We start from the raw sequence: 15,488 nt of genomic DNA, 5'->3' as shown, positions 1-15,488 counted from the left end.
TCACTCTAAGCCATAGTTGGAAAATATCCCAGATTCTTCTGACTGTAGGAAAGCACCACAATATACCTAACCACATTGTAGATTATGAATCAAATTCCATCTGAAAAATTTTTAAATCCAAATTACATTAGTAAAGGGGGAAAAAAGGCATGTGAAGGAAAGAAAGCTATTTGGAAAAGTTTCAATACCAAATGCTTTTTTTTCTCTTCACTGGCAACTGTAATGAACAAAATCCTGGGTCAGTACCTGGCCAAGAGCCCTAACTTCCCAATGAGACCACAAGAACTCTCAGGACACCTGTTATGAGCTCACTACAGAACTGCCTATGTGCAGAATTACAGCTGGAAAACTTACTTTATTGCTCAGCCGGAAGACTTCCTTTAAGAGGCTTCACTCGTGCTTGGTTCCCTAAGATATATGAATGATGGAGTTTTCTTTTTGCCTAACACTGGGGAAGCTGATGGCCTTACTAAGACTCCAAGGGCTGCTAACGATGTAACAGTATTCCAATGTGGTTTACTTTATTAATTCAACTGAGTCCACCTACCTTATTCAGCATTTCAAAATGTTAAAGAACTATCTGTTCAAGATTCACTAACTGAGACTATTATGAAACCTCATTCAGCTCAAGATACTACCCTGAATTTGATGAACCGAAATGTCTTTGATTTCTATACTTGATGATGCTTCTGATGTCGTTCATTTAGATGTTGTTATGACTGGTGTTCTATTAATAAAGCATCGTAAATATGTATCTGTAAGTACCACAATCCCTGTGTCACAGAAAAAATGCTCAACTGCTTTTCATCCTCGATAAACATGTAGTCAACAATCAGTGAATACACACTTCATACTATAGGACTGACTCAGTATTCAATCATATCTCATCAGAGGCAAGGGTATGTTTATCTTATTAACAGACACATTTTTCAAAGGAACAAAACTTTATAAACAGTGGGAAAGTGACAAACATAATTAGGCAAAATTAAACAACAAGCAGATTTGGGCACCATCATTTATTTTCCACTTACATAACATCTTTCATCAAAAATCTCAATAAACCTTGCCAAGTATTCTTATCCCAACCTGGGGATATGATTATCTGAAAGTGTTTCAAGTCTACTTTGAATTTCACACTAAGCAACTGACAGGCATTCAGTCTTTAGGACTCCTTCCTAATTCCTCCCTCCCCCCCTGCCTCACAGCACTCAATTCTCTTTCTTTCTTGATATTCTCTCCAACTCCTGACCCTTCCCTTCTCTCCAACACTTGATACCTGCCATACCCCTGGACCACTGCAACCACTTCCTACAGCATCTCATGGCCTCAGGCTGCCCCTCCCCATGGCAGCACACAGGTTGTCTACAGGATGTGGTCTAAATCCACTTCACTGGAAATCAAGGCCCTCCATGTCTTGACCCAAACCTGTCCCTCGTATTTGAACTCTATTACCTAGACCAACTTTGACCCGATCAAAAAAGACATGCCCACATTGTTTCTACCGGAACATCTCCTCTTCCCTCACATGCTCCCCCCACGCATGGTCTCAGCACCCCTTCCTTCCACCTCTACCATCTACTTGGTGCCTGCCTCTCAGCAGGACAGGTATCAGACATAGTTTGTCTCCAATGCTACAGGTTATGTTTAGTCTCTCATGATGAGTAGCAAGGAAGTCAAGGACTTTAACAAGGTCACAAACCAGCCAGTGATGAGCCAGAGTTCCAACTCAGGTCTGGGCCCACAGCCTGTGTTTGTTCCAAACCCTCAGGCTTCCTCAACTGCCATCCCCAACTTTTTACCTACCAAAACCATGGGGTTCCCTCCGTCTGGCTCATGTTAACATTTCCACACAAAGTCGCTTCCCATCACCTCCAGCCTAGAAATCCGTGCTCACTCAGAACTCCCTCTGCTCTGAGTTCCTTCCTGTAGCAATAAATCCTTTACTGCCTCATATTATTACTCATTCTTTTCCCCCCTTTTTTGCAGTCCTGGAGCCTCACAATGTCTTTTGAACACAGTAGGCACTCAGCTGTCTTATAATAGAGTTGTTTTCTACTTTGATATTATTTCCTATGGGTGAAATCCCTATCAGGGATGGTAACTTCAGTAACTGAACAAAAGAAGTTCAATAATAAGGGCCCTTCTGAGCTCACAAACTAAAAAGATCAGATGAAAGGGCTAATTTTGGTGGCTTAAATATGTTATCAAAGACCCAAGCTCTTTCCATTTTTTCCTTCCACTATCCCCTAGGACGTCTGCTTATTTCCTCACAGAGGTGAAAGAGATACTGTGGTTCTAAGAATCACATGTAGACAATTTCTGGTGACAGACAAGTGTACTGCTTTTTCTTTCACATTTTATTAGGGAGGAAAACATTTTCCAGAAACTCCCCAGCAGATTTCCCCTTAGGTCCCTTTGGTCAGGACTGAGTCATATGTCCATGCATTAGTTGCAAGGAGTCTGTGAAGAAGGATCTGACATTTCCAGCCTCTACTGCAGGAGCTGACTCAGGCAGCCAGAGAGAAATAGAAAGAAAGGGTGCTTGCACAGGCAGCTAAATGTTCGCAAAGAATACTGTTAGAGAAATATTAATGCAATGATAAGCTCTGTACAGTGAGACCCCTCAATATCCAAACAGATGAATTATCATAAGAAAAGTTTGCTAATTGGGGGGCACCTGGGCGGCTCAGTTGGATGAGCATCTGACTCTTGGTTTTGACTCAGGTCATGATCTCCAGGTCTTTCCACTGAGCCCCACGTCAGGCTCTGCACTCAGAGGGGAGTCTGCTTCAGATTCTCTCCTTCCCTATGCCCCTCCCCCTGCTTGCACACTCTCAAATAAATGAAATCTTAAAAAAATGCTTGCTAATTGAGTATAACACTCCCATTAGAAGCCGGTGCTGATTGCACTAGAGGTGGGAGAGAACATTGCTCGAGTCCCCCAGTCCTTTAGGCAGGAACTCATAATAAATACATTCCTTTCCCTCAGAAACTTAAATACCACAACCTCTTCCATCACCATGACCACCAAAAGGAAGGAAGGGCAAGAAGGAAAAAGAACCTAGCCCTTCTGAGTTTCCATACAGTTCTCCAAAGAACAACAACAGGCAAAAAAAAAATCAGAGGAGATTTAAAGAACAGAAGTGATATCCAGTATTGACAGGTCTTTGCCTCTTTTTCCTGTTCTTTGCTGCTCCTAACAGGACAATCTCCTTGCATCACCACCACCATCATCTATTTCCAGTTCTGGAATCAACACAGATATCTATCAATGTGGAGCCACCTAAGAAAATTCTAGTACAATGGAAAAAAATGCAGCCACTAAAATGGGAGGTGAATGTGAATGGGCTACCATGGAAAGCTATCCAAGCTGAACTGTTAAGGGAGAAAAGCAAGATGGAGAGCTATGTCTCTACACATTCATTTGTGCTTTAGAAGAGGTATAGTGTTGGGGTTTAATATAAAGTGTACTCTACTTGTATGGAAATTCCTAGAATGATATCTTAGGAACTGTGAATGGTAGTTACCTCTGGAGAACAGGGTTGGGAATCTGGGGACAGAGATACATTTTGTTTTATATTCTTTTTTGGTAGAGTTTGTTTTTACTCACTTTGTTATTTTCAGATCTTTAACAAAGTTCCCAGGGCTTGTACCTGCAAAGTGAGACTAATAAGCAAATACTTTTAAAATTTCATTAGCACACTCAAGAAACTTCCTTATCTCCTCTTACGCCCTATGACTTTACTAATAATAGCAAAAATAACATATTTTTTTTTAAATTAGCAAAACTGGGGCACATGGGTGGCTCAGTCGGTTGAATGGCTGCCTTTGGCTCAGGTCATGATCCCAGGGTCCTGGGATTGAGCCCGGCATCGGGCTCCCTGCTCAGTGGGGAGCCTGCTTCTCTCCCTGCCTGCCACTCTCCCTGCTTGTGCTCTCTCTCTCACACACACAAATAAAATCTAAATAAATAAATAAGTAAATAAAAGCAGAGTAACTGGCCCAAGTATTCAGGATGCTAAGCCAAAGAGTGCCACAGAAAGACTGGCTCTCTGGTGATTGTTTGCATATAGATCATGTGACTCCTGAGGGCTAGACTCTTTTATTTGTGATTCTCAGGTTTTAAAGTCTGGTTTTACCCTTCAAAAATGGTTTCTGTAACAACTACAAAAAACACTAAGGCTATCTCCTTAAGGTTAAAGTTTCTCAGGAGCCAAAAAAGGATAGGACTACTTCAATGTAAAAACATTTTTTGATGGTTCTAGGATTTTAAACAAAGAAATGCTGAAATCAGATTACAAGATATATTTAAAATGTTTACATTTAGTGAATTCTTAACACATTAAATATTCTTTGGCACACACTCTAGAGACCCAGAAATCTCATTTCTAGGAACAAGTGCCCATGTTAAGAAAGTGTATTAAACATATTCATAGCAGCAATGTTCACAACAGAAAACCACCACCACAACCCAGAAATAACCCAAAGGTCTACAGGCAATAGAATGAAGATATATACACTGGGTGCATTTGTGAGTGGAATGAGATGAACCATAGCTACAAGAATTAAAATAAATAAATCTTTTTAAAACAAACAATTCAAAGAAAACCACATGAAGTATGAATTCCACTTTCTAACGATCAAACACAGACAAACTCTTATTTAGGTAAGAACACATAGGTGGTGAAATCACATAAGAGAATGGTTAACGCATACCTTAGGACAGCGTGACCTCTTGGAGGAGGGGAAGCTTGTGATGGAGGGGCATGCAATCAGGGAAAAAGTCATAGGGTCAAGTTCAATTGCTTACCCTGGGTTTTAGGTGCAGGAGTGTTTCATGTTATTTTTTAAATGAAATATCTTTTATGTGTAATAGCTCACAATTTACAAACATTTAAACATAAAAACCATGGAATAAGTTACACAGTATAATAAACTCTGTGTGTTTGTGTGTTTAAGGTAAATGATGAATAACATCTGTCTTTTAATCCTACCAGCCTATCTCTGGCTCTATACTTAATTCTTGGGTAATAATGTTAAAGTCTAAATTTGAGGACCTACTTAACTTGTGATCTGGACTTGAAGGCCTCTGGGCCACCCCCAACAGTGGGGCCTGACTTGGTCTTTCTGGGCCACACCCAGGAGTGTAAAGGATGTAATCTATAGAGACAGAGCCCCCTAGTTTCCCCCAGGTTACAGATGAACCCCCAGGCAGCCTGCAAACCGCCCTTGTTTGCACCGAAGACAACCCACTCCTCCTGGGCCAGCTGCAGGACCGGAACCAGAAGGAGGAAGAGCTGGCGCTGGGGGGGAGGGGGGCTGCCCACATCGAGAAGGCTTCTCCAGAAAAGCTTGTCAACCAGCAGCTGGCAAGAAGAGACCCCTTCCTTCTGAACAGCCTCTCACAGGAGACAGCAGTAGTTTTATAAGCAGTTCTCCGGTGGTTTGGGTGGCAATTTCCCCCTTTTCATTCCAACCCAAACTGTACACGCCGACTGCACTCACAACGCTGGGAGGCTACTAAGATGCTCTGTTGTTAAACAACGGGCCCCCCGATTGTTTTTTAAGGAACAGAAATTTAATCTCCAAGATGCAAAAAAAAAAATCAAATGATAAGCAGAAAACTCTTCCAATTTGCCACACCTCTCTTCCATCCCTGATTATTTGTTCCTAAAGTCTGGGGATCATTACCAACAGTAAACCTACCTTTGCAATGTCCTAGATCAACCTTTGATACGGAACTCACTGGAAACAAATTACTTGAAGACAAATTACTTGAAGAAACCCGCTCAAGTATTTTCATGTCCAGGAAATGAAAGATTGTATGTGTTTTGTAGCAATGCTCAGAAACCTTCATTGGCACAGGCACACACACACACAGTCACAAACTGAACACACTTTCCCATGAGATCAGGCAGCTCCCAGGGGCAGAACGGGGGCAAGATGGAACACGCGCCACCCCATGGGGAGCCCTGGCTCGGTCAGCCCGGGCGGTGTCCCGGGATGGCGGGAGGAGCCCTGGCTGGTACAGATGTCCACTTCCCCGCGCTTCCTCTCCCAGCCCCGCGGCTCGGGGGCGGTCACCACGCCCGTCTTTCTCCTGGTGGAGACACAGTGGCTGACGCTGTCGCACAGTCTGTGTTGCGGAGCCCCAAGCTTCCAGGAAAGGGAGGGTTTGAGGATATCCACCTGTCAGAAGACTTGGTGTGAGAGTACAAAGTCTGGTTAGAGGCGGGGCAGCTTCTTATTGCCAGGGGAGTGGGCGGAGAACCAGCTCGGCCTCCAGCCAGGAGCTGGTCGCTCCAACCCAGGTATTTGCTCGTCTCTCAAATTCCACACGCTGCATCCCCATTTTTAAAGGACCTAGCAATACAGGCTTTGGTGGTGCATGAGATTAGGCCATTTAAATACCTAAAAACCCACGGGGCGATGAGAGAGGATTTGGGACAAGCACGAAAATCATCTGAATTTCTTTCAAGCACCTCATAAGCTATGAATGACCACCAAGCTCTACAGTTCATATGTGGAGAGGCTGGCTGAAACAGGAGAGCGGGTGGAGAGACTTACCGCACACCACATGACAAATCAGAGAGCAGCCCGGGATCGGCAACCAGCACACCTTCCTGCCCGAGAGGCACTGGAAACTGCAGGGCAGGCTGGATATTTCGACAGCACCTACCATATGACTCACCCCGGGCTCTGGAGATACTGCCCACATATCTCTGGGTATTCCTGTGTTTGCCTCAGAGAAACTCCACGCCCTGCACCGTGACCAACACGACGGCCAGCAATCAGATACTGTGTTCAACCCACCCCTGGGTAAATGGGCTCTTTGTGCTGCCAGAAGATGCACATTCTCTATGTGGGCGGTGGGGGGGGGGGCGCGGGCTAGAAGGAGGTTCTGCTATCCCACAACTCTGGGATGGCAAGAAGACCCCAGAAGACACCTAGTCTGGCACTCCTGGTTTGCTGATGAGGAAATGGGTTCAATTCAACAAACTCTGGCTGGGCAGAGTCTGTGCAAAGCAGTGAACGGAGCACAGGAAACACCAACACGAATGATGGCAGAGGGAGCAGGAAATGGCCCCCGCGCCTCGGGAAGGGCAAAGGCTCAGAAGAAGTGAGAGGAGTCAGGAGACTCCTCTGTGGCCTCATTCACGAGGCAGAGGCTCACTGGTGCCTCTGCGTGTCAGGCTCAGCGAGGCGTGCTAGTGTCGGAGGGGGCACAGTCCCCCTGGCCCCCGCCCTCAGTCTAGCAGCCAGGGAAACAATGGCAGCCTCTGAGGAAAGCCCTGAGTGTACTTGGTGCTGTCCGGCAGCCGGGGGGCAGCGAGGAGGAATGGGGGAAAGGGACCACGGTGATGCGGGGCAGGAAGGAAGCGACTTGTCACTCAGAAGGTGCTTCAGGTAAAGGGAGTTCTGAGAACTGGTCAGCCAGACAGCAGGTAAGGACTTGGAGGATTCAACTCAAGGTCAAGAAGGCAGAACTGGAGGGGCGCCAGGGCGGTTCAGTCGGTTAAGCGTCTGCCTTCGGCTCAGGTCATGATCCTGGAGTCCTGGGATCGAGCCCCGTATCGGGCTCCCTGCTCGGCGGGGAGTCTGCTTCTCCCTCTGGCCCTCCCCCCTCTCATGTGCTCTCTCTCATTCTCGCTCTCTCAAATAAAATAATAAAATAAAATAAAATAAAATAAAATAAAATAAAATAAAATAAAATAAAATAAAATAAAATAAAATAAAATCTTAAAAAAAAAAAAAGGCAGAACTGGGTCGGCAGATGGCAGGGATCAGACCTTGAGGGTTCCCATGAAATCGTGCTAGGGTGTTTGATTTCACCCAGTAGGGCCACACGTGGCAGCTGCTAAGGGAAGTGGGATGACCAGACCCCAGTCTCAGGCAGGTGCCTCTGGGGGAACCATCCGGTGGGACACGCTGGCACCTGCTGTAGGAATCGAAGGCCAGAGTTAGCGGAGGCTGGACAGGGTAGTGGCGGGGAAGGAGAGAACGGCGCTTGAGGTACACCAAGGAGGCCGCATCAAAAAGATACGCCCCCAACTGGCTGTGGGGTTAAAAGGGAGCCTCAAGGAGAACCCCATTTCTCCTTCATGCCTTCTGGTGGCCAGCACGATCATTCACAAGGCAGAAAACTGGGGAGAGACAGGAGGAGGAGACTGGGGGTAGAGGAGGGCTCAGCTCCAGACGTGGATGGATTCGAGGTTCCGGTGGGACACCCAGGTAACTGCAGGTGCCCAGATGAGCGCTCAGAGAGAGGAAGGAGCTGAGAACCGGAGCCCGCCGCCACAGTGCCTGGGGGCAGCTTACTGAGGGGGTGTGCACGGACTTGAAAGGTCAGGCAGATCTGATCAAATCCCCGCTGCCATTTAGTAGCTATACGACCTTGGGCAAATAAATTAATCTTTTTGAGACTCTGACCTCATCTGAGGAAATTCCTCCTAGAAATTATGAAATCAGAAAAGGAACTGCTGTCATACCACACACGAGGTATTTCATATCTTTTCCTGCCCTTTTGTGATCGTATACTGCTTCACGTTATAATAATTCAAGTACTAACCCTGCAAAAGATTACAAGCTTTCCTGCTGTCATTTATCTTTAAATCCCTTTTGACCTCCCTTGTATGAACAGATTCTCAAATAGGTGAATTGCCATAAGTCACATGAAAAAATCAGGCCAGGGCGCCTGGGTAGCTTAGTCAGTTAAGTATCTGCCTTCGGCTCAGGTCATGATCCCAGGGTCCTGGGGTAGGCTCAGCGGGGAGCCTGCTTCTCCCTCTCCCTCTGAGGGTTTTCAAAAAAAATCAGGCCAGAATGGTCAGAGAACCAGGGGTTTCCTGCCCTTCACATTAAGTAACAAATGCAAAGATTTCAAGACTGTTGTGTGGTTTTAGTGGTATCGATTTAATCCCGTGCTGGGGGGGGTGTGATGGAAGAGAGAAGGGCACTGGACTTTGGAAACAAGAATACTGTCATTACAACAAAGCCTCGTCTGCAGAACTTTACTCTTTATATAAACCTGTACTGTAATATTTAAGAGGAAGGGTGTCTACCAAAGTTAATATTGCACAGCCTCTATCCTCTCGCTCAGTTCAAATAAAGGTCTTAAACAAATATTAAAAATAAATCTAGCAAATGGATCTTGCCTTAAACTAAATGTTAAATCAATACCATACTTTTTATATAAGAAAAATATATTTTCTCTGCTGGACTCATTTTGCTTATTCTATTTATAACTCTTAAAATGAACATCTTATAAAATTAACAAGTCAGGGAACGACAGATGTTGGCGGGGATGTGGAGAAAGGGGAACCCTCCTACACTGTTGGTGGGAATGCAAGCTGGTGCAACCCCTCTGGAAAACAGTATGGAGGTTTCTCAAACAGTTGAAATTAGAGCTACCGTTCGATCCAGCAATTGCACTACTGGGTATTTACCACAAAGATACAAATGTAGGGACCCGAAGGGGTACATGTACCCCAATGTTTATAGCAGCAATGTCCACAATAGCCAAACTGTGGAAAGAGCCAAGATGCCCATCGACAGATGAATGGATAAAGAAGCTGTGGTATATATACACAATGGAATATTATGCAGCCATCAAAAGGAATGAGATCTTGCCATTTGCAACGACGTGGATGGAACTGGAGGGTGTTATGCTGAGTGAAATAAGTCAATCAGAGAAAGACATGTATCACATGACCTCACTGATATGAGGAATTCTTAATCTCAGGAAACAAACTGAGTGTTACTGGAGTGGTTGGGGGTGGGAGGGATGGGATGGCTGGGTGATAGACATTGGGGAGGGTATGTGCTATGGTGAGCGCTGTGAATTTTGCAAGACTGTTGAATCACAGATCTGTACTTCTGAAACAAATAACGCAACATATTTTAAGAAAAAAGGAAAAGAAGAAGATAACAGGAGAGGAAGAAAAGGGGAGTATGTCAGAGGGGGAGACGAACCATGAGAGATGATGGACTCTGAAAAACTGAGGGTTCTAGAGGGTAGGGGGGTGGGGGGATGGGTTAGCCTGGTGATGGGTATTGAGGAGGGCACGTTTTGCATGGTGCACTGGGTGTTATGAACAAACAATGAATCATGGAACACTGCATCAAAAACTAATGATGTAATATATGGTGATTAACATAACAATAAAAAAATTTAAAAAAAAATGAACATCTTAAAACTACAGGTAAGATTTAAAAATCAGACTGCCCACTGAGGCATACAGAATTCAATTCCACATAGCCAAGCTCATTCATTTTTCTTCTGGTTTTGCCTTCAAATTTGGGCTCCAATTTGTCTTACCTCTTTACATGGCTGCCGTCCTAGTCTGAAAATACCTCGGTCACTGGACATTTTCTGTTATCTCCAACTTACTTGCTAAAACACATTCACCATTGCCTCTTCCTTCCTTCCCAGTCCTTCCCTGGTAGCTTCGGACACCCATGCCCTCATCCACAGCCCAGCTCTGCGTGCCCACTTCATGGCTGTGTCCCGGTCATAAATACCTCAAAATAATTCACTCAAGTTTGTAATATAAAATTACTTGACAATCACCCCCAGACTCTCTAGGAGTTGGCTCATTTAATAAGTTTGATTAAACACAGAGCATGATTCAATTCAGAGCTATCTTCAGAACTTGTTTGATTCCGGGCTGTCTTCCGCCTGACCACATGTGGTCTGGCTCAAGCATGACCAGTTTGAGAGGGCACTTTGGTCCCTGAGTGCCGAGACAGAGCATGTACCCACTCGTCAACACACCAGCTCTAACCTGAGGTTCCTATTGCTCCCAGACTGTCTGGACTCTGGATGGTTCCCTTTAAATTCACAATATACCTGGCCGCCTTCTTAGCCAGCATCTAAGATTTCTACTCTTACAGACCTACAGATCCAGGGTGTCTCCTAGTTCTTTGCCTTGAATAGACCTGAACTTCCCAGGCTGAACCGATTCACCTCATCTTCTGTGTGTCTCAAAGATCCTCTCGAAGCTCGCTGCCTGTAGGAGGTACAATGAAGGAGGTGGAGCCAGATAAGAGGGCATCTGCCGCAAAGCTGAGCAGCCCCAGGGCACAGAGTTCCTGATCTGCGTTAGGTATCTCTCAGACACTAGGAGATGCACGCAGTCTGGGTCAGAAGACTACTGAGAAGGAATTCTTTCAATTTAAACGTTACTTTGAAACACACACACCCCTAACTAGACCATGACTTGCATTAGAGGTTATGAATAACGAAGAGCATCTCATCACCACGATGCCTCACGCACAGCCGTCCTACCACATCTGCCAAAGGAGCTGCTCATATTCAGGGAAGAGTGTACCATAATCTAGAGCATCATTTTCTCACTATCACATTATGCTCCAAGACTGTCGTACTTTCTTCAGAACCCAATTCAGGTTCTGTGACCTCATGTGACCCAAAGAATTCTACTGGCAAATTCAGGGTTAATTGCTTGCTTTACTAAGCTCTTTCTCCATTCTATTCTCCCTCCCTCCCTCCCTTAGCCACCTTTTAAATTCTTCTTGTTTATGAAATATCTTTATTAATTCCTTAGACCAGCAGCCCTGGGGTAAGTCTCAGGTTTTGTATAAGTAGACAAGGATAGTTAGCTGCTCACCTGCTGGATCAAAATAACCTGGGGTAGGAAAGTCTTTTGAAAATAAAAGATTTCACCAGTTAAATTGGTAAAACTTTGGAAAGACTTTCTGTTCCCCTCTTTGCATATTTAAAAGACACATTCCCCATGACCTAACAATTTCACTTTTAGAAATTTAACCGTATATGGTTAAATAAATAATGGATAGATTCATTTTGTGCACAAGACATTTCTGTGAGGATACATAAGAAACAACAGTTTTTATCTGTGGGTATAAAGATTGTAAGTTAGAACATTTTCGACCTTATGTCCTTTATGGGATTTTTTTCTATAAACTTGCATTCTTTAAATTACCTAGTTAATAGGAAAAAAGTGAACCTTCATAATTTAGGCTTAAAGTGCTACATTCTTCATTTAACAATGTTATTCAATCTTTGTTAAGCAGGAAACAGAACAAACAAGGCACAAACAGAAACTCAAGAGATCAGATACACGTGAAAATGTGTTTGCTCTAGCAGCTGATTTCATCTTTCAACTGCAGGAACTCTTAAGAGTCTCAGATCTGTTTGTTTGTTTTTTCCTCAAGCACCTGCTATATGTGTTATAGACTCTTCTATAATCTAAATGGCTTGATTAAACGATGAACCTTGTGCTAAACATGTGTTTACACTTAAAATCAGTTTTACTCTGGAAACTGGGGTGATATTGGGAGGAGAGAGAAGCCTCCCTTTGTCAAACCTTAAAAAGAATTACACACACACCCTCAAATTAAAAACAAACAAAAAAAGACTAAAGCCCAGGCCCTTTATAGGACTTACTGAATCTCTGGGTCTGGGAGTCCAATCTCTATATATTTTTTTAAAAGATTTTATTTATTTATTTTGACAGAGAGAGAGACAGCGAGAGAGGGAACACAAGCAGGGGGAGTGGGAGAGGGAGAAGAAGGCTTCCCGCTGAGCAGGGAGCCAGATGCAGGGATCATGACCTGAGCCGAAGGCAGACGCTTAACAACCAAGCCACCAAGGTGCCTCAATCTCTACATTTTGAACAAGCTCCCCAGCTAAGTCCTGTGTTGCTGGTACTGCCTCGTGCACACCGGAGGTAACTACGCTTAGCAAACACTATGTCTTATCCAAAGGGAACAACATAGCATAGAGTAGAAAATTCTGTGAACAAAGGTGTTCACTATTACACAACTCCGAAGCTTTTTTAAAAAATAACTTTTTTTAAAAAAGACTTTTATTTATTTATTTAGAGAGCATGAGCGACAAGGAGCAGAGGGAGAGGGAAGGAGAGAACCTCAAACAGGCTCTATGCTCAGCACAGAGCCCAATGCAGGGCTCAACCTCACGACCCTGAGATCATGACCTCAGCTGAAATCAAGAGTTGGACGCTTAACCGACTGAGCCACCCAGGTGTCCCTAAAATAACTTTTTAAAAAAGTGATACGGTGTTTGGAACTAGCACTGGGTGTATGCAGAACCCTCCAGGCCCGGTCATCAACCCAACTCTTCCGGCTCATTTGTGGTTGTCAGGGGCAATATGGGGAAGAGCCATCTTTGGGGCTGGGAGGGAGTTCAAATAGCGTAGACCAGTGTTTTTCAAATTATGGCTGCAACCAACCACCTGATTCCTGGGCCCTGCCTGACCAACAGTGCAGGGGCCGAACCTGCCGATGTGCATCAGACAGCCTCCTTTCTCCCTCCCACCTCTGCCCCATTCTTATACCCAGTACAGTTTCATTAACTCCTAAGCTAGTCCGCTATTTCCTGAACACCCCATTGTAAGACCACCTCAGGCCCCTGCTATCCCAGCCCCACCCCAGACTTAGTGAATCAAAATCTCTAATAGAGGTTTCATGTGTTAAACCAGTGCCCCAAGTTATTCTTAAAAATGGGGAGGTTTGGGACTCACCAATTCAGGTCAAACTCATTTTAAAATAAAGAAACCAAGGCCCCATGAAGTTGAATTATTTCCCCGAGGACTGGATACCTGATTAATGATAGCTGGGACACCAAAAACCTGGTGAGCTAATTCTTTCCTCTCATACCAGCAGTACTTATTAATGTTTATCATGAGTACCTGTGCAGTTTCTGATTCACCATGAGGAGGCTGTAAGTGACTAATGAAGTTTGAACCCAGAGGGCATGTCAGAACATCTATCTTCCCCTTGGAGTTTTTCCACTTTCAATATCAGGATGAGGAGAAATATAAAAACCGCACATCTGATAGAAAAGTAAAGACAGCCCTACACATTTATAACCAGATGAGGAGGATTCGAAAGTCTCGCTATTCTCCAAATATCAGAACCTTTAGCAAAAAGGACTCTAATAAATCACACACTTCCGGTTAGAGCACCAGCCTGCACCTTGCTGTGGGAGAGGGGGAGGAGCGGCGTCTCCTGCAGAGACTACAACCTCATCCTGGAACCAGTATCTCCACACCTATCAACAACGAACCGAACCGGCAAGAGAAACAAAACCCCCAGCTTGGAATGCGCACAGCAAGTTTTCATTCAGGGGGAGTTCAATCGAGTTATAATTGTCTCTAATCGGCCCTCCCACGCGCTCTCACAATTTACAGCTGTAATCAGTTCCACAAAGAATGAGCTAAATTTCTTTTCTACCTCTGAAATCAGAATCATCTCCGGTTAGGCTCTTAACCATTACTGTTTTGATTTCTTTTTTAATATACCAAGGTATAAGAAAAGGATGAGTGAACGAATAAAAGCAAAGATTCAGGCAGATCTTTTGGAAATAAGCACTGATCCCTATGACCTAATGATAACTCAGTGGGATTTAAATTTGTAACAGGGACCGATGCCAACTTGGGGAACCATTCCGTTCCAGGGCACGCCATCCAAAAAACACATTCATCTGGTCAGACATTTTCCATACTCCGATTTTTATCTTTCTTGGCATGCTCGGCTCTTCTCTAATAAAGTCACAACCCTCTGTTGCCATGGAACCCAATCAGACATGGAGCCTGTTACTATGACTTCCCTGCGAGTCTAAAAAAAGACCCAGTGACCAAAAGAACAGCCCTCACTTAAAAAAAAAAAAAAAAATCCAAGGCAAAGAGGGTCCAAAAAATGACCCAATCCTTTTATATCCATTGAAGTTTAAGCTTTCATGCAGGCCAACTTGAACTCTGGAGACAAAGCTAGCCAGTGTTTTATAAAAATTTTTCAGCCGGGACATCCCACAGAAGGCAATTTTATAAATAAGTACCTGGCAAAGAATGTAAAGCTGTTTTTAGCATTTCTTCTTCTTCTTTTTTTAATTCTAGGCAAGCTTCCTTAAATTTGAGTAGCTGTTTACCAAACATATGTCAATCAGCAGCTACCAAATTGCAATATTCATTTCCACCAATACTTAATTTTTGCCAAAAAGCTCAGTATTTCTCTGGAAAGAAAAGATAAGCAAAACGGTATAATCGACCCTGTGTTCTGTCATATCTGGAGCTGGACTAAACCTGGAGAAAAGAATATGAGACTTATAGCAGAGGGAGTGAAGGAAAGAGAATTAACAAGTGTGGAGTGTCGCCCACGGGCTGGGCAATTTTATGTCATCGTGGGAACCCTGCAACAGAGGCACTTCTGTGTCTCTCTCACAGATAAGGTACCAAGGCTCCGGGAGCTTAAGAGCTTGCTCAAGCTGCCATGCTAGAATGGTGTCTGTCTTCCAAAGCCCAAGCTATCCATTCATTCAACCAACATTTATTTCTGGCCTCACAGGTGCTATGCATTTTGTTTGGCTTCTTGTTCTTTTATTTATTTGAGAGAGAGAATGAGATAGAAAGAGAGAACATGAGAGGGAGGAGGGTCAGAGGGAGAAGCAGACTCCCCACCGAGCAGGGAGCCCGATGCGGGACTCAATCCTG

General features: G+C 44.2%; 1 protein-coding gene across 14 annotated transcripts in view; it reads right to left on the bottom strand.

The window, feature by feature from the left end:
* The window catches only part of TMCC3 (transmembrane and coiled-coil domain family 3), a 351,112-nt gene that overhangs the window by 88,258 nt on the left and 247,366 nt on the right, over nucleotides 1-15,488 (bottom strand). Inside the window, exon 1 of one of the 14 annotated variants that reach the window (XM_073900508.1) lies at nucleotides 6,568-6,717. The exons of the other annotated variants lie outside the window; for them this stretch is intronic. Coding sequence (XP_073756609.1) covers nucleotides 6,568-6,579 — 12 coding nt within the window. The 5' untranslated portion in view covers nucleotides 6,580-6,717. Of the gene's footprint in view, nucleotides 1-6,567; nucleotides 6,718-15,488 lie in introns of those variants that run through there. 14 annotated transcript variants of the gene reach the window in all.

Source organism: Callorhinus ursinus, unplaced genomic scaffold (genome assembly GCF_003265705.2).
Source record: "Callorhinus ursinus isolate GAN/ISIS: 27379988/994484 unplaced genomic scaffold, GSC_fseal_2.0 scaffold14, whole genome shotgun sequence".
NCBI classification, from domain to species: Eukaryota; Metazoa; Chordata; class Mammalia; order Carnivora; family Otariidae; genus Callorhinus; species Callorhinus ursinus.
Note: the sequence above shows the minus strand (reverse complement) of the source record. Positions and strands in the feature narration are given on the sequence as shown.